At 35.3% G+C, this 27,672-nt stretch overlaps 1 protein-coding gene across 3 annotated transcripts in view; it reads left to right on the top strand.

Annotated features, from left to right (window-relative positions):
• Positions 1-27,672, top strand: part of DENND1B (DENN domain containing 1B) — a 288,795-nt gene that overhangs the window by 62,080 nt on the left and 199,043 nt on the right. For all 3 annotated transcript variants that reach the window (XM_030929666.1, XM_030929664.1, XM_030929667.1), the window contains exon 3: positions 5,987-6,030. In XM_030929666.1, coding sequence (XP_030785526.1) covers positions 5,987-6,030 — 44 coding nt within the window. The remainder of the gene's footprint in view (positions 1-5,986; positions 6,031-27,672) is intronic.

Raw genomic sequence — 27,672 nt, 5'->3', positions numbered from 1 at the left:
TGAGAGCTTGTTAGAAATGCAGTTTCTCAGGCCCACCTCAGAAGTTTTATGTATGGGACCCAGCAATCTGTTTGTCTAGATGTTTTTGTTAAAGTTCGAGAACTACTGAATTAGACCTTTAAGAAGATGCTAAAATTAAATATTATCATCTATAGGTTAACTTCAGAATAATTTGTACAGACATCTGCTTATATATGTTTTATCAAGATTAGATGTAGTCTGAATTTAAAACCTACCAGCAACGAATTTGTTTTTATTTTCACTGTTGCTTATAGTCTTAAGGTTTATAATACAGTCTATCATACTATTCTTTTTTGAGTGGATCATTGAAGCTTTTTATTACTGCTTTGTCAAAATAAGTGATATCTTTCTATCAGTGCAGTAAATCTGTGTTTTGCTCGAGTCTGTGCCAAGGAAAAATGGCAAAAGTGTTGGTCTTCTGGATCTCTGGCTTCACCGAAGTCATTTGTGGCCCTAAATGATTGAGTGAATTACTTCCTTAAACCTCCCCCCCCTTTTTTTTCCCTAGTCAGGCTGAATATAATATTACAATAAGTCTGAGTGTGTTGGCTCACACCTGTAATCCTGGCACTTTGGGAGATTGAGGCGGTACGATCACCTTAGCCCACTAGTTCAAGACCAGCCTGGGCAACATAACGGGACCTCATCTTTACAAAAAAAAAAAAAAATTAGTTGCACGTGGCGGTGCATGCCTATAGTCCCAGCTACTTGGGAGACTGAGATGGAAGGGATTGCTTCAGGCCAGGAGAGTGAGGATGCAGTGAGCCATGCTCATGCCACTGTACTCTACCCTGGGTGACAGAGTGAGACCCTGTCTCAAAAAAAATTACAATAATTAATGAGTTTGAAAATTATTTTGGCAGATGTAATAAAATATAATTTTAACTATACTTATTAAATTACATGCTTAACAAACTTTTTCAAAAATACCACATGTCAAAAAATGTATTTATATAGTACACTTGGATAAACAGATGAGACTCTTTTAACATTAACCTAGAGAGTCTGAGGGAGAAAGAGACAAGGAAGTTGATGTGCTGTTTTTCAAAACCTACTTCTGATCATACACAGAAAGCATTGTGTTATTCATAAGTAGAAGATCCAGACTTCAGCTATGTGGTTTCATAATTCTACATATAATTCCATTTATTTATGTCAACTTATTTCTGAATCCTACAGTCTTCAGTTATATGTAGTAGACCTTTAATTGAAAATATGCTGTTTTAAAATACATTTGTATGGTTTGGTATAACATATAATATTAATGGACTTTTCGGAAAATATGACTTCCCTTTTATTAGCGTTAGATACGTAATTCAGATCTGCAGCCACTCTTTTAGATTACCTTCCCATCCACCTGACTGACAGAAACCTCACCCCGACAGAATCCGCCAGTTTCAAGAAATCCCACTTTGCTGCCATTAAATGCCATGCTGGATATCTACCTGTATTGAGAACTCAACATTGCCTGAAACGGTTATTTCATACCTCCTCCTTAAAACTCCAACAACTTTTTTTTTGTGTTTTAGCAGAAAGCTTTGCTTTAGAAAACTACCTACTACATAGAAAAATATTAGCAGTTTTTTCACAAAACTCATGTTTTTGCACTACAAATTTACTTGGCTTTATGTCTTTCCACTTCTCTTTTTCCTATAACAATCGAAAACATCCTTCAGCTTCTGTCTGAGGCTCCTCTCACTGTCTTGATCTGAATTCCAACTCTTCCTGTCTTCTCAGGGATCTTGTATTCCTTCTTTGCTGGCTCTCTGCTAGCTCATTAATTCCCATAGCCTTTTAAACATGTACAAGTCTGTACCAGTCAAAAGAAAAAAGCAAATGTTTCCAGCTTAATCTTTCTGTCTACCTTTACTTTCCTCTACTTTGTGTATTCCTTCTTAAGTAAATTGCCTCTGTACATACTGCCTCTCTTTCCTCATACTCACTCATTCCATAATCTTAAATTGGCCACCTCCTTCCTACCCTTTCTCTGAGGCTCATCTTACTGTAGTGTTACGTCTTTTAATATAGTTGCCATCCTTCAGTCATCATCTCTCAATGCATTGCAGCATTTGTTGGAGGGTTTCTTTTAGATATACCCTCTTCTCTTGACTTTCATAACAACACACACTCTAGCTGCATTCTCCCTTTCTGGTTGTTTTTTCTCACTTGATTTATACTACTGTCTGCTTCAGTGGCTTCCCTTTCTAATCCAGCTTTATCTCTAAACATTCTCTCCCTCTTAGTCTACATTCTAGATGTGTTAGATGTTTTTTTCTGTTTCTAAAAGGTATTCTGCTTTCTTTTAACCTTCAAGATGTCATGCATACTGGTTCTTCACTCTAGAATGTTCTCCCCTGCCCACTTTATGGCCCAGATTATCCTTTGCTTGTCTAAATTGTGTCAATTTATGTCCTTTCCTTTTGAAGTCCTTTAGTGACTCTCTAAATTAGATTTCCTAATTATGTGCTCCTGCAGTACCCCTTCTTCTAGTATCATAAAAATGCATTGTTTTATTACGTTATATATTTAGATGCTCATCTTTTCTGTAAGTAGTAGACCCTGTTTTGTTTAGTTGACCATTATATGTCCACAGGTGAAATAATAAAAAGCATACATTACCAAAAAATCACACATTTTCTTTAATGATTTTTGCTCATTTATATTCAGAAAACATCATTGCTTCATTAGGAACACTTTCTTTTTTTTTTTACATTTTTAAGCCAATGAATTTTCAAGTTGAGTTCAAGTGTTCCTACAGTATGCCTCACTTAAAAGAATATTTTGTACAAAAAACGAAATTGCCCTTTGACGTTTCTCTCCGTGAATGTTGTAGGGCATTGTAAGGCAGGGACTTTTTCTCTTCCTTTAGCACTGCATAGATTTTTGAATGCAATAAATTGAACTTAAATTGGCCACAAAAATGTGTGAATTATTGGAAATTATCTAAAACATGTGCTTCTCACATCTCAAGAAAGCTGTAACTTCGGACATTACCTAGCTACATGAGTAAATAACAATCCTCATTGTTTTGACCTTAGTTTCTTCATACATATTCTTCTACAGTGTGGGTATATCAGGTACTGAAACCCATAATCGAGAAAAATACTAATATTACATGTTATACTTTTCCAAAAGTATGTAGTCTGTGAACTGCAATTTTACAAATGCATAAATTTGAAGATACTGTATATTTAAGTAAATATCCTTTTGTGCAAATTGGAAATCTTTTACTGCATACTTTTTGTAGTATAGTAGAATCTCACTGGTATTCTAAGTTATTTTAATTTTGTTTTCAGTTAAGGACCAGGAAATGTGAAATATTTGATTGGGAAAGAAAATATTACTGACTTTATCTTACTTTACATTTTAAAAAAGCCTTAATGTGAATTTGGCATCCTTATGTTGATGATGTGCAAATCATACTTTAAATATTCATCTTCTAAAGTTACTGATTTAATAAAAATTTGTATTTTTTTCTTACTATGCTGTAAATATCTGTTATTAAACTAAGAGATTTAATATGTTTATGTCAAAATCAAGTATTCTTCCTTTTTGGTTTCTAGAATGTTGGCAGTAAAGTTTTTTTCTTAATTAAGATATGGAGTCCCCTTTGATTTACTTGTAGACATTGGAAAAAAGAGAAACACAGTGTATATCAGTCATAACTGGCAACAATGATTCCCACCAGCAGTTCTCATCCTTTCACCCATAAAATCAGCATAAAATTGACCTAACATTGCCAGATCAGATTGAGTATCTGGAAAGTAATCCTCAGGGAACAGAAAATTCAGTCTTTGTGCATAAAGTTGTTGAATCGGATTATTTTTCAGAGCCCTTTTGTTTCTTCCTTTGCAGTACTTCTGAAAAGTTGCTACAAAGATGTGTCAGATGTGGTCCAAATCTAATCACATAGGCAGTAACTAAGTTAATCCATTTCAAGATATGGATGCACGTGATTATAATAATTTTTTGAGTGCTGAAGGGTAAAATTCATTTAATGAAAATAGCTGGGATATTCTCTACTTTGTGATTAAACCAATAGATGCAGTTTTCACGTACTTATTTGTTCTACCTCCGAAAAAACAGAGTGTACAGAAAAAAAAAATGGTAATGAGGAAAAGTCAGGCAGCAAAACATATTTAGGTAAATGCTACAAACAGCAAGTGCAAACTGTAAACTATTCAATAACATAAATATCCTTATTTAAGACAGTTGTAAGAAAGTTGTCACAAATATCTTCTCAAATAGTAATTACAAAGTTGACGTTACTTAAAAGGGATATTTTAAATATTCACATTGAAACTCTGTAATTTCATTATTCACGAGAAAGAACTGTTCTGTATTTCTGCATGAAGATTTGTTTATGTAGCCATTAGTAATTATATTACTTTATGAAGATAAAAACTTTCATTTAATGTTTTATGAAAATTCTGTCATATGCCTTTGTTTTATGAGATTCAAATCTTAGCAGCTACCATTTTGGTAAAACTGCCATATAAATATATGTTTATTTTTTTAACTGGGAACATAATTATCCACAAGACATTTATGTTTGAGTGTTTTTAGGTGATGTGTAATACATTCCACATTCATTTTAGAAATGTATACATTTTGTTTTATATGAGGATATAATCATTTAATATGACCTTCATAAATTTGTAATGTATTATTCTTATATAAGATGTTTTAAATTATTGATTTTTATTATTTATATGGAAACTTTTTAGTCCTTAATAAATAAAAAGTTTAATTGTCCAAAACTTACTTTTTTCTTTTTAATTTAAAATACCTGAAAAAAAATCTGTGGAACTTAAGTATAAACACAAGAGGAGCCAGCTCATGCTAAAAATGTTGCTAGACATTTATTGAGTTTCGGAATTAAAAGTTTTGAAATATATATGTATATATACTTAGATGGTATTTTTTAGAAAATGGTATGAAATATTGGAAATAATGGAATCAAGCTGTAAGTTTTCACTGATTGGTACATGAAGTGTTATCTTTGATCCACAAGTCCTTTTACTTGGCGTGGAGTTCAAACCCTGTCATATGGGTGGTACTTGTTACTCATATTAGTCTTATCTTGGGCTTTCAAGTTTTGTTTTGTCCAGAAGAAATAATCCATTATTCACTATCCCTTTAAAACACATTTGAAGTGTTCAGAAGTTTATTTTTGACAGAATTAAACCATAAGTATATGACTAAAATATTTATTAGGGCTTACTAAACTAAGATATTAGCATTTTATTGTGTTAAGTAGAAGAAAAATACTGTGAAAAACAAAGAAAATGAAAAACAGGTGTGAATATTTATAAAACAATATTGATTGATATATATTAATTACTAGATAAAACATGTTAGAAAAATTTCTGTGAAATGTCCTGCAAATATCAATTGTATTTTAAATGAGCTGCTTTACATCTACTTACCAACTTACCTATTACTGCAAATGTGAGATTTAAAAACTGATATAAGGCAAATATTATTACAGTTTTTATAAATCTTAATTGGATTTTTAAATGGATATTTAAGGTGTATTTTGGTCTAGTCTCTGAGGGCTATATTTTATTACATACTTGATACATTTATATTTTTCTTTTCAAAGTAATACCAATATTTTAAAAGTGTAGTTAAAATAGAAAATTCAAAGTTTAAAATCTGAAAATCTAAGGTATGTAAAAAAAAAAGTGAGTTACTAAAAGAAATACAGTAATGATTTTTAATAACCTGACCAAATTATTAATATCATTTATTTCTATTTGAAGGTCATTACATTTCTTAAAAAGTCAAAATATTTAATTATAGAAAGGAAAAGAAGTGAATGTCATCAACTATAAACGTTTAAAGAAAAATTTAAATGTTGTAATTAAAGTAGCTTTGCCAATTTTAAGAGTGCTTAACCAAGACTGTTCCTTTAAATGTGTTATTTTGCTGCTGTTTAATTATACACGTCAATTATTTACAGATCCTGTGGTATTGTGGAAATTCCCAGAGGACTTTGGAGACCAGGTTGGTACCACGTAATTAAAAAAAAAATTAAAGTTGAAGTATTATGATTGTTGCTACTATTACTGCTGCTGTTGCTAGTGTAACTACTAGTAAACATGGATTGCTAAAATTATTTTCTCTTGATCAACTGTGAGAAAAAAATGCATGTGTGCAGAATATATGGAAGAATCTTTTAAAGTTACCAAGTAGATATGTGATGAAGAAGTCCTTATATTGAAACTCATAGGGACTAGATGTTTAAACTTTCAACATATTTTATACTTGTTTAATTTATCTATAGAATATATCTTTGAAAACATTAAAAACAATAAAAGGTTGACAATGTGAAATCTTTGTTAAATATACTCTTATTATTTCTGTGTACTTAGAAATAAGTGTTACTGCCATAAATAAGTGATCTGTTCTCTCCTTGTCACAGTAATATCTGAGTCATTTACATATAGAAGTTGAATTATCACTATTTTTTTATTTTAAAGTAGTTCTTACCTATAGGCTTACTTTCTTTAAAAAATATATCATGCAAGACAACTAGATGAATTTATTCCATTTGCATTTTATATTATAGTCTTCTATAGTTCCTCAAATATTTAGTATGACCAAAATGGTGAAGTAATTTTATATGATATATGTAAATAGAAAAGTCATTTAAACTTTGTTATAGATTTATCATTTTGATGTTGCTTTATATATAATATACAGTAAACAATACAGATTTAAGGATTTTTTTGCCAATGATTTTTTTGCTTTTTTAAAAATTGACACGGCCGGGCACAGTGGCTCACGCCTGTAATCCTAGCGCGTTGGGAGGCTGAGGCGGGCAGATCACGAGGTCAGGAGTTTGAGACCAGCCTCACCAACATGGTGAAACCCTGTCTCTACTAAAAATACAAAACATAGCCGGGTGTGATGGCATGTGCCTGTAATCTCAGCTACTGGTGAGGCTGAGGCAGGAGAATCATTTGAACCTGGGAAGCAGAGGTTGCAGTAAGCCGAGATTGCGCCACTGCACTCCAGCCTGGGTAACAAGAGCAAGACTTTGTCTTAAAAAAATAAAATTGACATATTCTACACATATATAGGTACACTGTATTTCGATACATGTATACAATATGTAATGATCAAATCAGGGTAATCAGCATATCCACCACCTCAAACATTTATCATTTCTTTGCACTGGGAATATTCAAAATCTGCTCTTCTAGCTATTTGAAAATATATGATAAATTATTGTTAATTATAATCACCCTACAGTATTATAGAACACTGAATACCAGTCCTCCTATCTAGCTGTCATTTTGTACCCATTAACTAACCTCTGGCTATCAGCCCCAAACCCCTGCCTGCCCTTCTCAGCCTCTAGTAACCACTATTCTACTCTACTTCTATGAGATCAATTTTTTAAGCTTCCAATATGAGTGAGAACATGAGACATTTGTCTTTCTGTGCCTGACTTATTTCACTTAACATAGTATTCTCCAAGCCCATCTGTGTTGCCATGAACGACAGGATTTTATTCTTTTTTTTATAGCTGAATAATATTCCATTTTTTATGTATACCATATTTTTTAATCCATTCATTTGTTTATGGACACTTAGGTTGATTCCACATCTTGACTCTTATGAATAGTGCTGCGATAAACGTGTATCTTTTTGGCATACTGATTTTCTTTCTTTTGGGTATATACCCAGTCAGGAGTGGGTGTATATCAACTTTCATGTTTGTAAATTGTGAGAACTGCATCTGTGGACTTAAATTATAGTGAGTTTCTGTATTGTGAATTTAACAGTGACAAGACTGTCTTATCCCCTTTATTTGAAAACATAAGAAAGGAACTTGGTCATCAGGTATCCAGCAAAAAGTACTTATTTCTATCAAAACTTAAATTTGTGTAATAAAGAACCTGGAATAATATGTGAAGCTAGTAGGACAAAACATAGGGTAAACACTTCAGGATGTTGGGTTGGGCAAAGATTTCATAAAGAAAACCTTAAAAGCACAGGCAAGATAGGAGGACTGGTGTTCTAGTGTTCTATAACATTGTAGGGTGATTGTAATTAACAAGAATTTATCATATATTTTCGAATAGCTAGAAGAGCAGATTTTGAATATTCCCAGTGCAAAGAAATGATAAATGTTTGAGGTGGTGGTTATGCTGATTACTCTGATTTGATCATTACATATTGTATACATGTATCGAAATATCACAGTGTACCCATATATATGTAGAATTATATGTCAATTTTTTTTTTTTTTAGACAAAGTCTTGCTCTTGTTACCCAGGCTGGAGTGCAGTGGCATGATCTCAGCTCACTGCAACCTCCGCTTCCTAAGTTCAAATGATTCTCCTTCCTCAGCCTCCCAAGTAGCTGAGATTACAGGCGCGTGCCACCACACCCAGCTATGTTTTTTATTTTTAGTGGAGACGGAGTTTCACCATGTTAGTGAGGTTGGTCTCGAACTCCTGACCTGGTATATATTGTGGGATTGCTGGATCATATGATAGTTCTGTTTTTAGTGTTTTGAGGAACCTCCATACTATTTTTTATATAATGGCTATACTAATTTAAGTTCCCACCAACAGTGTATGAGTTCCCCTTTCTCTGCCTCCTTGCCAGCATTTGTTAGTTTTTGTCTCTTTGATAGTAACTATTGTAACTGGGGTGAGACGATAGTTCATTGTGGTTTTGATTTGCATTTCCCTGATGATCGGTGATGTTGAGATTGTTTGATGTGTCTATTGGCCATTTTTATGTCTTCTTTTGAGAGATATCTATTCATCTCATTTGCCTATTTTAAAATTGTATTATTTGTGTTTTTACTGTTGTTTGAGTTCCTTGTATATTCTGGATCTTAATAATTTGTCAGATGATTAGTTTACATATACATTCTCCCATTCTGTTGGTTGTCTCTTCAGTCTGCTGGTTGTTTCTTGTGCTATGCTGAAGCTTTTTAGTTTTATATCATCTCATTTGCCTATTTTTGTTTCTGTTGCCTGTGCTTTTAAGGTTTTCTTTATGAAATCTTTGCCCAACCCAACATCCTGAAGTGTTTACCCTGTGTTTCGTCCTACTAGCTTCACACTTTATTCCAGGTTTTTTATTATACAAATTTAAGTTTTGGTAGAAATAAGTACTGTTTGCTGGATGCCTGATGAGCAGGTTCCTTTCTTATGTCTTCAAATAAAGGGGATAAGACAAATCTTGTCACTGTTAAATTCACAATACAGAAACTTACTATAATTTAAGTCCACAGATGCAGTTCTCACAATTTACAAACATGAAAACTGATAAAAGTATGTGTTTAAAGCAGTTCATTCAGAAATAAGCCTACAGACATGTGATTTTGAATAAACGTGAAAGAATACTTTTCTAGATGTGAAAGTCAATCTGAAAGACTTAGAAATTACACTCAAGAAGTCTGATAAATTGGCGTGATAAATATTAATTACATCTAGTACAACCTTTGACCATGGTTTCACATAAAAAGAGGGTATAGAATTATAATTTGATTTTAACTTTTTACAGAAAGGATAGATTTATAAATATCTTAAGTATGTAAAGGAACTTCCTACAGTGAAGACATGACTTGGGAATAAGAAGTTTGCATTTGTTCTCAAGTAGCTTGTAGTTAGATTAGAGCCTTGCTCACTCATTTTGCTGTTCATATATGTGTGTATATATATTTCTCAATTCTGTCTTGTCTGTTCAACCAATTACAAAACTCCTATTCCTGTTCAGTTCTTTTTTTTTTTTTTTTTAATTTCTACCTTTTACTTTTTAAACTGCCCCTGAGCATTTTTAGGGATTCTGAAGACTCCCAACTTTGGGTTCACATGAAAGTGATAATGTACTTGTCAGATCCAGCTTGGAATTTTTAAATTTGGGGCTTAATTGTTGTTCTGTTTCTGAAACTGTGAGATCACTGAAACATCAATAAGCCCTCATAGCTTAGTGAAATACAGAAGCTCTTAACCATGTAATGGTGATGAACAGTCATAACTCTTAGGATTCTAGTTTACAACAGTTCTTACAGCCTTCTTGAAGGTTAGAGCTGAAAGGAACTTTAGATACCATTTTGTGTATCTGTTTCATTTTACATTTAAAGAAATCAAGCTTTACATGGGAATCTAGTCAAGGGCCTTGAATAATCGTTTTGCTGTATACTTTTTAGGGAATTTATTGAATTCTACAGAAGACACAAGTACTCTGTGTACATTTCTTAACCCTTTTCCATTTTACTGCTTTTCTCTACCAACTGCCTGCTCCTTAGCTAGCCTTTTCTCTGGATCTGAGGCTACCTCAGTAATTATAATCTTAAAAAGCTCTTTGTTTCACTCTTACCATGCACTGGGCTCTATACTAGGTGCTTTATACTAGGTGAGATTTATCATGCCAATTTATCAGACTTCTTGAGTGTAATTTCTAAGTCTTTCAGATTGACTTTCACATCTAGAAATTTTATTTTTAAATCCTCCCAGGACTAGTGGGAGATAGTATCATCCCTGAACTGAGTCTTAAGTCTTACCTGAGGTCACAGAGCTTGTAAGAGGCGGAGCTAAGATTTGAAGACATGTTTGTCTGACTCGAAGGCATGTACTCTTAAATTTTTAGCTTTATTGTTTTTTTCTGCTTGGAATGTTGTCTCAAACTTTCCTTACTTATTTTAGCTCCCTTAAAAAGGATTATTTTAATCATTTTTCTCTTTTTGTCTTTAGAATTTAAAAGCAATATGTAATTTAGTCCAAAGAAATAATATCAATCCATTTATCATAACATGGACTTGTAGGTCCCTGTAGACACTGGTTTATTATATGCTTCTTGCAGTATGTTTTCCTTCTTTTGGCAATTGAGGAACCAGTGGGACAACTGACATGGCATTTCAGGAGCTTTGATTATATATTTTTTCTTTTTTTTGATACAGTGGATGGTTTTGTACAGGAGAGTATTGGGAGATAAAACTATAAAAGTAAATGAGCTGGGTTTTGGTGCAGTTTGCCTTGCTGAAGAGTTGGTCCTTCAAGTGGGAGAGATTTCAGTATGGATTGGTTGTGGTAGAAACTATGGTCTCCCAGAGTCCTGGGATTACAGGCATGAGTCTGGCCAAAAAGTTTAGTTTTGAGGGACTGGGGAGAGATGGAGAAAAGTAAAGAAGAGAGGATGAGTTTGATTTTTATCATTTCAAGAAATGTTGAACAATTTTCTTTGTGAGTGACGAGAGGAGGCATCAGAGATTTGAAAAGAATGGAGAATGTTTGCAACCCAAGAAAATAAAAAAAGCGTGAATATTCAAATTTGGGAATTTCCATAGAGGTAGGAATAACTTTTATTGTAGGCAAAAAATATAATCAGTAAGCCAGGGAAGCAAACCCATCAAAATTGACTGAAGTTTATTTTAACAATTTTCGTAGCTTCTTTTCAGAGTCAGATATTATCAAACAAGACAAAAATCACATTTTATTCCATTGTGTGCTCATGTTCAAGAGCAAACACTTTAAGACATCTCAGAGGTCTGCAGTCAAAATGATGATGATGAAAAGTAATAACATCATCATTTATGGTATTTGTGTTAACATCCAACAAATTCATGATTGCTAGTATATGAATCCATACCTCTTAAAAATGTATCAAATTTAATTTCTAATATAATACATTTCAATATTTATACATGAACAACAGCTCTGCAGGGTCCTTAATAAGTCCCAATAAGGAAAATGAGTATAGAGGTGTTGTGTTTTTTCCTTCCTTCCTTCCTTCTTTCCTTCCTTCCCTCCCTCCCTTCCTTCCCTCCCTACCCCCACTCCCTCCCTCCCTCCCTCCCTCTCTCCCTTCCTTCCTTCCTTCCTCCCTCCCTCCCTCCCTCCCTCCCTCCCTCCCTTCCTTCCTTCCTTCCTTCCTTCCTTCCAGCAAGGCTGAAGTGGGCAGACTGCTGTGTCTCACACCTATAATCCCAGAGCTTTGGAGGTCGAGGCAGGCAGATCACTTGAAGTCAGGAGTTTGAGACCAACCTGGCCAACTGGTGAAACCCTGTCTCTACCAAAAACACAAAACAATTAGCTGGGCCTGGTGGCGCAGGCTTGTAATCCCAGCTATGTGGGAGACTGAGGCAGGAGAATTACTTGAACCAGAGAGGCGGAGGTTGCAGTGAGCTGAGATGCCGCCACTGCACTCTAGCTTGGGTAAAGAGTGAGAACCTGTCTTAAAAACAAAAACAAAAACAAAACAAAACAAAAAAGCAAAGCTGAAGTGAACTGCTAATTTAGGGCAAAACCATTCTTTTTCTTTAAAAAACAAAAGTATATACTCAGTTGTTTCTTTGACACTGTTGCCCCTAGTGTAGTCTTAAACACTCATAGTATTATAACTTTTAATCTAAGTAACTAATGTCTTACAGGAAAGCAACAGCAACACTTTTGAGGGGTAGATGATTGAGAACTTTCCATCATACACAAGCATTTTAACAGACTGCCAGACCTGCCTACATCTGTTTTACGTTTTAGTAAAATAGAAAAAATGAACACATTTGTTAACATAACTCCAAGATAATTGCCTTTTGATAGCATACAAAAATAAGAAGAAAAAGTATATAGACAAATTGTGCTTAGTAATTAATGTTTTGGTGTTCTGAGGAATTATTTATTGATTAAGTCAATTTAATATCAATTCCATTTTTTGGTTACCTAAAGATTTTGGAAATTATATCAAGTACATGTACTACATAATATAATCACTGCTGACATGAAGTTTTCCAGAATAGGATTAAATTTGGTTAAATAGAAATTTACATTTTATATAACCTTAACATGTCATAGTTGCTTATTAGTTCAGTAACTTGTATACATTTGGGGAAAACATACCCAAGTAGAATAAAATGTGTACTTGCTCTGTCCTTAACATTATTAAATCAGAGGAGATATGGCTATTTTCTATTAAGTCAGTTATAAAACTTGAGTTTTCTAAAGATTTACCTTAATAATATGAATTTGAATCCTCTAAGAATTATTTTGAAAGTCTAGCTCATTTGAAATATTAGAAGTTCAACTTCCTTATTTTATAGATGTTTTGGGAATATCCTATTTATGTACATTTCTCTCTATAAGTTAGTCAGTACAGAGTGTCTTTAATTTATGAGGCTTTATAATCTACTTTATTGATACTCTCCAGAGATAGGGAAACATTTCATACTAACACAACAAGAGCAAAGGTCTTCATGAAATACAGACATCAATATTTTTGGTGATGTCTTTAGTTATACTATGTATAATAAACAGATAAAATAGATATGTAAGAAAATTGAAAGAATTATAAAAGTAATGCTGTATTTTCAAGACATTTTAAGTTATGTTTTTGATTGTTACTCTTAAATTAGAGATGAAAAATTTTGCCAAATATTAAACAAATGAATGTAGCCTAGGCAATTAGCATGTAGCTTTAGCTGTCTTAAGAATTTAAAATTACTCACAGAGTACTTTGAAAGTTGCTTGTCTGGCACAGTAAAGCTGTAAAGAAGATGACGTGGTTCTTGCCTTCCAGAAGTCTGTGAGCAGAAGGAAGATTGGACTGGGAATCAGATATGAGCTGCTCTGGCTCTTCTTTCTTCTTTTATCTTCTTTCTTTAAAAAAAAAAAAAAAAAAAAAAGGAGGATATAAGTACAGAACCTGCAGGTTTGTTACACAGGCATACATGTACCAGAGTGGTTTGCTACACCTATTCACCCATCCTTTAAGTTCCCTCCCCTCACCCCCAGCCCCCAAACGGGCGCTGGTGCATGTTGTTCCCCTTTCTGTGTCCATGTATTCTCATTGTTCAACTCCCACTTGTAAGTGAGAAAATATGGTGTTTGGTTTTTTGTTCCTGTGTTAGTTTGCTGAGGAAGATGGCTTCCAGCTTCCTCCATGTCCCTGCAAAAGACATTATCTCATTCCTTTGTATGGCAGTATGGTATTCCATGGTGTATATGTACCACATTTTCTTTATCCAGTCTATCATTGATGGGCATTTGGGTTGGTTCCATGTCTTTGCTATTATAGTGCTGCAACAAACAAACGTGTGAACGTGTCTTTATAGTAGAATGATTTATATTCCTTTGGGTGTATACTTAATAATGGGATTGCTGGGTCAAATGGTTATTTCTGGTTCTGGATACTTGAGGAATCGCCACACTGTCTTCTACAATGATTGAACTAATTTACATTCCCACCAACAAAGCATTTCTGTTTCTCCACAGCCTCGCCAGCATCTATTGTTTCCTGACTTTTTAATAATTACCATTCTGACTGTCGTGAGATGGTATCTCATTGTGGTTTTGATTTGCATTTCTGTGATGATCAGTGATGTTGAGCCTTTTCTCATATGTTTGTTGGCTGCATAAATGTCTTCTTTTGATAAGTGACTGTTGATATCCTTTGCCTACTTTTTGATGGGATTTTTTTTTCTTATGAATTTGTTTGAGTTCTTTGTAGGTTCTGGATATTAGTCCTTTGCCAGATAAGTAGATTGCAAAAATTTTCTCCCATTCTGTAGGTTGCCTGTTCATTCTGATGATAGTTTCTTTTGCTGATAGTTTAATTAGATCCCATTCATCAATTTTGGCTTTTGTCGCAGTTGTTTTTGTCATGAAGTCTTTGCCCATGTCTGTGTCCTGAGTGGTATTGTCTAGGTTTTCTTCTAGGGATTTTATGGTTTTGGGTTTTACATTTAAATCTTTAATCCCCTTGAGTTAATTTTTGTATAAGGTGTAAGGCAGGGGTCCAGTTTCAGTTTTCTGCATATGGCTAGCCAGTTTTCCCAGCACCATTTACTGAATAGGAGATCCTTTCCCCATTGCTTGTTTTTGTCAGGTTTGCCAAAGATCAGATGGTTGTAGATTTGTGGTGTTATTTCTGAGGTCTCTGTACTGTTCCATTGGTCTTTATGTTTGTTTTGGTACCTGTACCATGCTGTTTTGGTTACTGTAGACTTGTAGTATAGTCTGAAGTCAGGTAGCGTGATGCCTCCAACTTTTTTCTTTTACTTAGGATTTTACTTTTTACTTGACTCTATGGGGTCTCCTTTAATTCCATATGAAATTTAAAATAGTTTTTTTCTAATTCTGTGAAGAATTCAATGGTAGTTTCATAGGAATAACATTGAATCTATAAATTACTTTGGACAGTGTGGCCATTTTCACGATATTGATTCTTCCTGTTCGTGAGGATGGAATGCTTTTCCATTTGTTTGTGTTCTCTTATTTCCTTGAGCAGTGGTTTGTAGTTCTCTTTGAAGGGGTCCTTCACATCCCTTGTTAGCTGTATTCCTAAGTATTTTATTCTGTTTGTAGCAATTGTGAATGGGAGTTCATTCATGATTTTTTTTTATTTTTATTTATATATATATATATATTTTGTTTTTATTATACTTTAAGTTCTAGGGTACATGTGCATAACGTGCAGGTTTGTTACATATGTATACTTGTGCCATGTTGGTGTGCTACACCCATCAACTCGTCAGCACCCATCAATTCATCATTTATATCATGTATAACTCCCCAATGCAATCCCTCCCCCCTCCCCCCTCCCCATGATAGGCCCCAGTGTGTGATGTTCCCCTTCCCGAGTCCAAGTGATCTCATTGTTCAGTTCCCACCTATGAGTGAGAACATGCGGTGTTTGGTTTTCTGTTCTTGTGATAGTTTGCTAAGAATGATAGTTTCCAGCTGCATCCATGTCCCTACAAAGGACGCAAACTCATCCTTTTTTATGGCTGCATAGTATTCCATGGTGTATATGTGCCACATTTTCTTAATCCAGTCTGTCACAGATGGACATTTGGGTTGATTCCAAGTCTTTGCTATTGTGAATAGTGCCGCAATAAACATATGCGTGCATGTGTCTTTGTAGTAGAATAATTTATAATCCTTTGGGTATATACCCAGTAGTGGGATGGCTGGGTCATATGGTACATCTAGTTCTAGATCCTTGAGGAATTGCCATACTGTTTTCCATAATGGTTGAACTAGTTTACAATCCCACCAACAGTGTAAAAGTGTTCCTATTTCTCCACATCCTCTCCAACACCTGTTGTTTCCTGACTTCTTAATGATTGCCATTCTAACTGGTGTGAGATGGTATCTCATTGTGGTTTTGATTTGCATTTCTCTGATGGCGAGTGATGATGAGCATTTTTTCATGTGTCTGTTGGCTGTATGAATGTCTTCTTTTGAGAAATGTCTGTTCATATCCTTTGCCCACTTTTTGATGGGGTTGTTTGTTTTTTTCTTGTATATTTGTTTGAGTTCTTTGTAGATTCTGGATATTAGCCCTTTGTCAGATGAGTAGATTGCAAAACTTTTCTCCCATTCTGTAGGTTGCCTGTTCACTCTGATGGTAGTTTCTTTTGCTGTGCAGAAGCTCTTTAGTTTAATTAGATCCCATTTGTCAATTTTGGCTTTTGCTGCCATTGCTTTTGGTGTTTTAGACATGAAGTCCTTGCCCATGCCTATTTCCTGAATGGCACTACCTAGATTTTCTTCTAGGGTTTTTATGGTATTAGGTCTAACATTTAAGTCTCTAACCCATCTTGAATTAATCTTCGTATAAGGAGTAAGGAAAGGATCCAGTGTCAGCTTTCTACTTATGGCTAGCCAATTTTCCCAGCACCATTTATTAAATAGGGAATCCTTTCCCCATTTCTTGTTTCTCTCAGGTTTGTCAAAGATCAGATGGCTGTAGATGTGTGGTAGTACTTCTGAGGACTCTGTTCTGTTCCATTGGTCTGTATCTCTGTTTTGGTACCAGTCCCATGCTGTTTTGGTTACTGTAGCCTTGTAGTATAGTTTGAAGTCAGGTAGCATGATGCCTCCAGCTTTGTCCTGACTTAGGATTGTCTTTTTTGCGGGCTCTTTTCTGGTTCCATATGAACTTTAAAGCATTTTTTTCCAATTCTGTGAAGAAACTCATTGGTAGCTTGATGGGGATGGCATTGAATCTATAAATAACCTTGGGCAGTATGGCCATTTTCACGATATTGATTCTTCCCATCCATGAGCATGGTATGTTCTTCCATTTGTTTGTGTCCTCTTTGATTTCACTGAGCAGTGGTTTGTAGTTCTCCTTGAAGAGGTCCTTGACATCCCTTGTCAGTTGGATTCCTAGGTATTTTATTCTCTTTGAAGCAATTGTGAATGGAAGTTCATTCCTGATTTGGCTCTCTGCTTGTCTGTTACTGGTGTATAAGAATGCTTGTGATTTTTGCACATTAATTTTGTATCCTGAGACTTTGCTGAAGTTGCTTATCAGCTTAAGGAGATTTTGGGCTGAGACGATGGGGTTTTCTAAATATACAATCATGTCATCTGCAAACAGGGACAATTTGACTTCTTCTTTTCCTAACTGAATACCCTTGATTTCTTTCTCTTGCCTGATTGCCCTAGCCAGAACTTCCAACACTATGTTGAATAGGAGTGGTGAGAGAGGGCATCCCTGTCTTGTGCCAGTTTTCAAAGGGAATTTTTCCAGTTTTTGCCCATTCACTATGATATTAGCTGTGGGTTTGTCATAAATAGCTCTTATTATTTTGAGGTACGTTCCATCAATACCGAATTTATTGAGCGTTTTTAGCATGAAGGGCTGTTGAATTTTGTCAAAAGCCTTTTCTGCATCTATTGAGATAATCATGTGGTTCTTGTCTTTTGTCCTGTTTATATGCTGGATTACGTTTATTGATTTGTGAATGTTGAACCAGCCTTGCATCCCAGGGATGAAGCCCACTTGATCATGGTGGATCAGCTTTTTGATGTGCTGCTGAATCCGGTTTGCCAGTATTTTGTTGAGGATTTTTGCATTGATGTTCATCAGGGATATTGGTCTAAAATTCTCTTTTTTTGTTGTGTCTCTGCCAGGCTTTGGTATCAGGATGATGTTGGCCTCATAAAATGAGTTAGGGAGGATTCCCTCTTTTTCTATTGATTGGAATAGTTTCAGAAGGAATGGTACCAGCTCCTCCTTGTACCTCTGGTAGAATTCAGCTGTGAATCCATCTGGTCCTGGACGTTTTTTGGTGGGTAGGCTATTAATTGTTGCCTCAATTTCAGAGCCTGCTATTGGTCTATTCAGGGATTCAACTTCTTCCTGGTTTAGTCTTGGGAGAGTGTCAGTGTCCAGGAAATTATCCATTTCTTCCAGATTTTCTAGTTTATTTGCATAGAGGTGTTTATAGTATTCTCTGATGGTAGTTTGTATTTCTGTGGGGTCGGTGGTGATATCCCCTTTATCAATTTTTATTGCATCTATTTGATTCCTCTCTCTTTTCTTGTTTATTAGTCTTGCTAGCGGTCTGTCAATTGTGTTGATCTTTTCAAAAAACCAACTCCTGGATTCATTGATTTTTTTGAGGGTTTTTTGTGTCTCTATCTCCTTCAGTTCTGCTCTGATGTTAGTTATTTCTTGCCTTCTGCTAGCTTTTGAATGTGTTTGCTCTTGCCTCTCTAGTTCTTTTAATTGTGATGTTAGAGTGTCAATTTTAGATCTTTCCAGCTTTCTCTTGTGGGCATTTAGTGCTATAAATTCCCCTCTACACACTGCTTTAAATGTGTCCCAGAGATTCTGGTATGTTGTATCTTTGTTCTCATTGGTTTCAAAGAACATCTTTATTTCTGCTTTCATTTTGTTTTGTACCCAGTAGTCATTCAGGAGCAGGTTGTTCAGTTTCCATGTAGTTGAGCGGTTTTCATTGAGTTTCTTAGTCCTGAGTTCTAGTTTGATTGCACTGTGGTCTGAGAGACAGTTTGTTATAATTTCTCTTCTTTTACATTTGCTGAGGAGTGCTTTACTTCCAATGATGTGGTCAATTTTGGAATAAGTGCGATGTGGTGCTGAGAAGAATGTATATTCTGTTGATTTGGGGTGGAGAGTTCTATAGATGTCTATTAGGTCTCCTTGGTGCAGAGATGAGTTCAATTCCTGGATATCCTTGTTAACTTTCTGTCTCGTTGATCTGTCTAATGTTGACAGTGGAGTGTTGAAGTCTCCCATTATTATTGTATGGGAGTCTAAGTCTCTTTGTAAGTCTCTAAGGACTTGCTTTATGAATCTGGGTGCTCCTGTATTGGGTGCATGTATATTTAGGATAGTTAGCTCTTCCTGTTGAATGGATCCCTTTACCATTATGTAATGGCCTTCTTTGTCTCTTTTGATCTTTGATGGTTTAAAGTCTGTTTTATCAGAGACTGGGATTGCAACCCCTGCTTTTTTTTGTTCTCCATTTGCTTGGTAGATCTTCCTCCATCCCTTTATTTTGAGCCTATGTATGTCTCTGCATGTGAGATGGGTCTCCTGAATACAGCAGACTGATGGGTCTTGACTCTTTATCCAGTTTGCCAGTCTGTGTCTTTTAATTGGAGCATTTAGTCCATTAACATTTAAGGTTAATATTGTTATATGTGAACTTGATCCTGCCATTATGATATTAACTGGTTATTTTGCTTGTTAGTTGATGTAGTTTCTTCCTAGCCTCAATGGTCTTTACATTTTGGCATGTTTTTGCAATGGCTGGTACCGGTTGTTCCTTTCCATGTTTAGGGCTTCCTTCAGGGTCTCTTGTAAGGCAGGCCTGGTGGTGACAAAATCTCTAAGCATTTGCTTATCTGTAAAGGATTTTATTTCTCCTTCACTTATGAAACTTAGTTTGGCTGGATATGAAATTCTGGGTTTAAAATTCTTTTCTTTAAGAACGTTGAATATTGGCCCCCACTCTCTTCTGGCTTGGAGAGTTTCTGCCGAGAGATCTGCTGTTAGTCTGATGGGCTTCCCTTTGTGGGTAACCCGACCTTTCTCTCTGGCTGCCCTTAAGAGTTTTTCCTTCATTTCAACTTTGGTGAATCTGGCAATTATGTGTCTTGGAGTTGCTCTTCTGGAGGAGTATCTTTGTGGCGTTCTCTGTATTTCCTGAATTTGAATGTTGGCCTGCCCTACTAGGTTGGGGAAGTTCTCCTGGATGATATCCTGAAGAGTGTTTTCCAAGTTGGTTCCATTTTCCCCCTCACTTTCAGGCACCCCAATCAGACGTAGATTTGGTCTTTTTACATAATCCCATACTTCTTGCAGGCTTTGTTCATTTCTTTTTCTTCTTTTTCCTTTTGGTTTCTCTTCTTGCTTCATTTCATTCATTTGATCCTCAATCGCTGATACTCTTTCTTCCAGTTGATCGAGTCGGTTACTGAAGCATACGTGTCACGGTTTTCATCTCTGTCATTTCATTTATGACCTTCTCTGCATTAATTAGTCTAGCTGTCAATTCTTCCACTCTTTTTTCAAGATTTTTAGTTTCTTTGCGCTGGGTACGTAATTCTTCCTTTAGCTCTGAGAAGTTTGATGGACTGAAGCCTTCTTCTCTCATCTCGTCAAAGTCATTCTCTGACCAGCTTTGATCCGTTGCTGGTGATGGGCTGCGCTCCTTTGCAGGGGGAGATGCGCTCTTATTTTTTGAATTTCCAGCTTTTCTGCCCTGCTTTTTCCCCATCTTTGTGGTTTTATCTGCCTCTGGTCTTTGATGATGGTGACGTACTGATGGGGTTTTGGTATAGGTGTCCTTCCTGTTTGATAGTTTTCCTTCTGACAGTCAGGACCCTCAGCTATAGGTCTGTTGGAGATTGCTTGAGGTCCACTCCAGACCTGTTTGCCTGGGTATCAGCAGCAGAGGTTGCAGAAGATAGAATATTGCTGAACAGCGAGTGTACCTGTCTGATTCTTACTTTGGAAACTTCCTCTCAGGGGTGTACTGCACCCTGTGAGGTGTGGGGTGTCAGACTGCCCCTAGTGGGGGAAGTCTCCCAGTTAGGCTACTCAGGGGTCAGGGACCCACTTGAGCAGGCAGTCTGTCCATTCTCAGATCTCAACCTCCGTGTTGGGAGATCCACTGCTCTCTTCAAAGCTGTCAGACAGAGTCGTTTGCGTCTGCACAGGCCTCTGCTGCTTCCCCTGTTGTTTTTTAGCTGTGCCCTGTCCCCAGAGGTGGAGTCTACAGAGACAGGCAGGTTTCCTTGAGTTGCTGTGAGCTCCACCCAGTTCGAGCTTCCCAGCGGCTTTGTTTACCTACTTAAGCCTCAGCAATGGTGGGCGCCCCTCCCCTAGCCTGGCTGCTGCCTTGCGGTGAGATCGCGGCAGACTGCTGTGTTAGCAATGAGGGAGGCTCCGTGGGCGTGGGACCCTCCCGGCCAGGTGTGGGATATATTCTCCTGGTGTGCCCGTTTGCTTAAAGTGCAGTATTGGGGTGGGAGTTACCCAATTTTCCAGGTGTTGTGTGTCTCAGTTCCCCTGGCTAGGAAAAGGGATTCCCTTACCCCTTGCGCTTCCCAGGCGAGGCGATGCCTCGCCCTGCTTCAGCTCTCGCTGGTCAGGCTGCAGCAGCTGACTAGCACTGATTGTCCGGCACTCCCTAGTGAGATGACCCCAGTACCTCAGTTGAAAATGCAGAAATCACCGGTCTTCTGTGTCACTCGCGCTGGGAGTTGGAAACTGGAGCTGTTCCTATTCGGCCATCTTGCTCTGCCCCCCCTCATTCATGATTTATTTGATTCTCTGCTTGGTTATTTTTGGTGTAAAGGAATGCTTTGTGATTTTTGGACATTGATTTTGTATCCTGAGATTTTGCTAAAGTTGCTTATCAGTTTAATGAGTTTTGGGCTGAGATGATGGGGTTTTCTAATATAAAATCGTGTTGTCTGCAAACAGACACAGTAGTTTGACTTCCTCTCTTCCCTGTTTGAGCGCCCTTTATTTCTTTCTCTTGCCTGATTGCCCTGGCCAGAACATCCAATACTATGTTGAATAGGAGTAGTGAGAGAGGGAATCCTTGTCTTGTACCAGTTTTCAAAGGCAATGTTTCCAGCTTTTGCCCATTCAGTGATATTGGCTGTGGGTTTGTCATAAATAGCATTTATTGTTTTGAGATATGTTTCATCAATATCCATTTTATTGAGAGTTTTAAACCTGAAGAGATGTCAAATTTTGTCCAAGGCCTTTTCTGCATCTATTGAAATAATCATGTGGTTTTTGTTTTTGGCTCTGTTTATGTGATAGATTACGTTTATTGATTTGTATATGTTGAACCAGCATTACATCCCAGGGATGAAGCCGACTTGATCGTGGTGGATTAAGTTTTATGATGTGCTGCTGGATTCAATTTGCTAGTATTTTTTGAGGATTTTCGCATTGATGTTCATAGGGGATATTGGCTTGAAGTTTTCCCTTTTTTTGTGTCTCTTCCCGGTTTTGGTATCAGGATTATGCTGGCTTCATAAAATGAGTTAGGGAGGTATCCCTCATTTTCAGTTATTTGGAATAGTTTCAGAAGGAATGGTACCAGCTCCTCCTTGTATTTCTGGTAGAATTCAGCTGTGAATCCATCTGGTCCTGGGCTTTTTTTGGTTGGTAGGCTATTAATTACTGCCTTAATTTCAGAACTTGTTATTGGTCTATTCAGGGATTCGACTTCTTCCTGATTTAGTCCTGGGAGAGTGTATGTCTCCAGGAATTTATCCATTTCTTCTAGATTTTCTAGTTTATTTGCGTAGAGGTTTTTATATTATTCTCTGATGGTAGTTTGTATTTCTGTGGGGTCAGTGGTGATATCCCCTTTATCATTTTTTATTGTGTCTGTTTGTTTCTTCTCCCTTCCTTGTTAGTCTAGCTAGTAGTGGTCTATCTGTTTTGTTATTTTTTTAAAAAGCAGCTTCTGGGTTCATTGATTTTTTTTTTTTTTTTTTTTTTTTTTGGTGAGTTTTTCATGTTTCTATCTCCTTCAGTTCTTCTCTGATCTTAGTTATTTCTTGTCTTCTGCTAGCTTAGGATTAGTTTGATCTTGCTTCTCTAGTTCTTTTAATTGTGATGTTAGGGTGTCAATTTGAGATCTTTCTATTTCTGATGTGACCATTTAGTGCTATAAATTTCCTTCTTAACACTGCTTTAGCTGTGTACTAGAGATTCTGGTATGTTGTCTCCTTGTTCTCATTGGTTTCAAAGAACTTCTTGATTTCTGCCTAATTTCATTATGTACCCTGGAGTCATTCAGGAGCAGGTTGTTCAATTTCCATGTAATTGTGAGGTTTCGAGTGAATGTCTTAATCTTGAGTTCTAATTTGATTGCACTGTGATCTGAGAGACTGTTTGTTTTGATTTCTGTTCTTTTGCATTTGCTGAGGAGTGTTTTATTTCCAATTATGTGGTCAATGTTAGAATAAGTGCCGTGTACCACTGAGAAGAATTTATATTCTGTTGATTTGGGGCAGAGAGTTCTGTAGACGTCTGCTAGGTCCACTTGATCCAGAGTTGAGTTCACATCCTGAATATCCTTGTTAATTTTCTGTCTCATTGATCTGTCTAATACTGACAGTGGGATGTTAAAGTCTCCCACTATTATTGTGTGGGAGTCTCAATCTCTTTGTAGGTCTCTAAGAACTTTTTTTGTGAATCTGGGTGCTCCTATATTGGGTGCATATATATTTAGAATAGTTAACTCTTCTTATTGAATTGTTCCCTTACCATTATATAATGCCCTTCTTTGTCTTTTTTGATCTTTGTTGGTTTAAAGTCTATTTTTTCAGGGACTAGGACTGCAATCCCTGCTTTTTTTTTTTTTTTTTTTTCTTTCCATTTGCTTGGTAAATTTTCCTCCATCCCTTTATTTTGAGCCTATGTGTATCTTTGCATGTGAGATGGGTCTCCTGAATATAGCACACCTATGGGTCTTAACTATCCAATTTGTATTCCGGCTGTACTTCTACCTTGAGTGCAAGACAGATTCGTGAGGAAATTCTGGTGTTTAGGAGGAGTACATAGAAGGTGATCTTTAAGCCTTATTTTTTGATCACTGAATTTTGTCCTTTAGTTGGTCCTCTTCTTAGGGTGAGAGTGGAGGGCACTGCCATATAGTTCAGATAATTGAGTGTGATACCCTATTGTAGTAGAAAGACAGAATGATGAAGTTAATTCGTGATTTGAAGTTGTGGTAGAGTGATAGAGACGTTGGAATGTTATTTCTTTTATTTAATTGAAGATTTACATAATTTTTTGATAATATAAATATGAGTTTGAATCCTAACCCTGTCAGTTATATGGTTTTTGCCATCAAAAAATATCCCCTGTTTTCAGTGATATAATAGTTCACAGGATTAATTGTAGAAGTTAAGGTCTGTCTGAAGCACTGTGGTAAGTATTCAGCAAATGAGAGGGCATGGTCAGACTTCCTTCACACACTATCCCTGTCTTCTTAGGTTTTGTTTCTTTTTCTTTTCTTTTCTTTTCTTTTCTTTTCTTTTCTTTTCTTTTCTTTTCTTTTCTTTTCTTTTCTTTTCTCTTCTCTTCTCTTCTCTTCTCTTCTCTTCTTTTCTTTTTTTTTTGTGGAATTTCTCTTTTTACTTTTCTTTTCCATTCTGTTTCTTCTTTTGTGTGGTCCAGTTCTATTTATAAAACTCAGTTTGAAAATTAATCCTTCTTTGAAGGATTTCCTGAACCTCCAAGGCAACCTGTCTGTACTTCCATAGCTTCTTATATGTATCTCTAATACTAAACTATATTTTCATTTTTTTTTTTTTTTTTTGCATGTCTCTATCTATCCTGGGCTGTTTGTATGTTTCTTGAAGGAAAAGGGTCAGAACTTTCTCATTTTTCAATCTCCACATCTAGTAGAGTGGCTGGAACATGATAAGATATGAGTAAGTGTTTTTGAATGGCTGGTTGAATGAGTGACACGTGAGAGGAAGTTGAATAAACTCATGATAACTTATCTTAATCTTCTTGGAAAAGTAATAGGCAAGGTAATCTAAGAGGGATGGATTTAAGAGTGGTGTTCTACCTTAACCTTGGAAGGATTTCAAACTGGTGTTATGACACATATCAGAGGAATTCAGCAAAGTCTGAGTGAAATGATGTAACTTAGCAGAGGGGTTAGGTAGCATGAAGATTTAATAGGTCCTTGACTGTTCCTGATAGTACCTGACTTGTTTGTTTTCTCCCCTGCCCCTCATTTCTGTAGGATGTGAAATTAAAGTTCAATATATGCTGACAACCTAGTATGTGCTTCCATGATAAATAATAAAAATGCTTTAAGAAATGCTTTTAGAAAAGTATGTTACATGATTATTTTAAATTATAACAATAATAAAAATACCATTAATTAATCAAGTCTTGGTAGAAATTATCTGGAAACAGTTTAAACTATAACTGTAAGAATGAATAGTAGTAAAAGTTATGTGTTATGCAAAAATAGCAGAGATAAATTTTACCCTTCAGCTGCATCTTCATAGGAATGAATGGAAGGCAGCCAGCTACTTAGCTGACATTAAATCCAGTATATTCAGCACTATATACAGTTTTGCTTTTATATTTAATAATGACTAATGGGTCATTATTGAATATAAAAAGGAAGCAGGTAGGAGTTAAGGTCTGCATGGTTTAGGAAGAATGGCTGTTTTATTATTAAACAATTTTCTAATATAGTCATAATTTTAAAAATTTTGTATTGATTTAAAAGGTATTTGGTAGGAATGATTAGTTTTTCATTATTTGAAATTGAGACACACTGAGTATTCTATAATTTTGCTTCTTACATCATCAGAAATAATTTATTAAATTCTAATACTTTGAAAACAAATACTTAAATGATTGTGGATTTCTAAAAATTGATGTTTTTTGGCTGTTTGGGCTTGATTCTGTCATTTTTAACTACGAGTCAATTGCATCAGACAGAAAATAATTTCATTGCATTCTATATCAACTATTGTTTTTCCAAATGTAAAGAATGAAATGTCTTGAACCAATTTTTGTGATAATAAATCCCCTATGAATATTATATAAAACTCATTTTTCTGTCCCTATGAGTATTACATATAAACTCGTATTTCTGAAACAAATTAATTTCTTAATGTTTAATTAAAAATTTATAAATTTTGTAGAGATGATGAGTAAATGTAAGATAATTATAATTATATTATGGCTGTTTACTTGGTTTTGTATTCCAAAAATTTTATTAGTCATGTATTTTGGTAATGCTAAAATAGAGTTTTGCATTTCCAATTTATCTTTAGTTTGAAAAGAAGTTAAAGTGAGTTAACTGTTAGGTAATTTCTTATCTGCTTCTTTGTAGATACAGCCACTATTATCATTTTTGTATATTCTTATGACTAAAAAGGATGAATCAGAATGAAACGTAAGAGGCAAACGTGGGAAAATGTACAAAAGTCAATCTAAAATCATCATCATAAATATATCTTTGTATTTATCTTTATGCAGACTAGATTTTTATTTCTTTAAAAGGCAGGCCCAGTTCAGGAAGCTCAAGGCAAAACATGATCACATTCTTATTTTACCTGCATGCTTGTTTTATATTCTCTACTGCTAAAATTTTAAAATTTTACTGCAAACAGGGAAACTAATTTGGAAAAACATAGTGATATTTTATGAACTTTGCTTTATAGTTGAAGAGTTTGCCGGAATATTTGATCTGGCAGACTCCTATTGAAAAGAATATTTTTGCATACATTTTAGATAATAAAATTGTATTTGAAAACCCCTGTACAAATGACCTTATTTTTCTGTTGAAGGATGGACAGACTTTAATGAGATCTTAGAGGTGAGGTTTTTATATCTATTTTTATGGTAGTGAAATTTATATTCTAACTATATAAATGATTCAAGGCAGACCTGCAAGGTCTGCAGCAATCTATAGAAATTAAATAATGATAAATGATTCTTTGAAAGAAATAGTGTGGTTTCCCAAAAACTTCCTCTTTATTAAGCTGTAAACATTTGTCAAAAGTGAAATTGGAATTTAGTTCTATAAAGAGTTATGAATCTTGGAGAGAAATAGAGTAGAGGAATTATTTTTTCATGGTTACCTAACATAGGCTGATGAATTAGAAACAATTCTCCTAAAGTTGGAAGAGAAAACGTAAATATAACATGACACGAAAATCTCTCTGCCAGTTCAGAGTTTTGCATTTCCAATTTATCTTTAGTTTGAAAAGAAGTTAAAGTTAGTTAACTGTGAAGCGAAACAAATAATAGAAACAAGAGTAGCATTTAAAATGTTACTTGATAGAAAATGAAGTCTTGCAAATTGGCATCAAGTCATTATTAACTCATAAAATATGTTACTTTGAAATAATTTTTGTTTATTAAAACCGTATATTGCTTTAAAATGACTTTTAGGGGAATTTTTCTAATTTTTTTTAAAGAATAAGGCTAAGTTGAGTGGGTTATAAAATGAATAATTATCCATGAATTGCCATCTCACCTTTCTCTTTGGTGTGATTTCTATTTTTCCTTCCCCCTTTCACATTGTTAATAGACAAGTGATTTAAAGGAAGTATTGCCAGGTTGCTTATTAATGTTTAAAATTTAAGCCTGAAATATACTTTAGAAGAAGTAGATATGAAGGCACTTCATTATTAAAATTTTTAAGTTGAAAAATATTGTGTAATAGCTGAAAATATTGGACTTGATCAACATATGTTACCAGCTAGCCTCTTCCCCACCCGTTCTTTTGTTATCTTGTTATTGTTATAAGGCTTAATGACAGTTGTAGGCCATAGTTCTGGATGTGGGGGTTATTCTACCCTGGGGAGAAGAAGAGGAAACAGCAGTGTGGATTATGGAAATATGGACTGATCT

Source organism: Rhinopithecus roxellana, chromosome 1 (assembly GCF_007565055.1).
Source record: "Rhinopithecus roxellana isolate Shanxi Qingling chromosome 1, ASM756505v1, whole genome shotgun sequence".
NCBI lineage: Eukaryota > Metazoa > Chordata > Mammalia > Primates > Cercopithecidae > Rhinopithecus > Rhinopithecus roxellana.
Note: the sequence above shows the minus strand (reverse complement) of the source record. Positions and strands in the feature narration are given on the sequence as shown.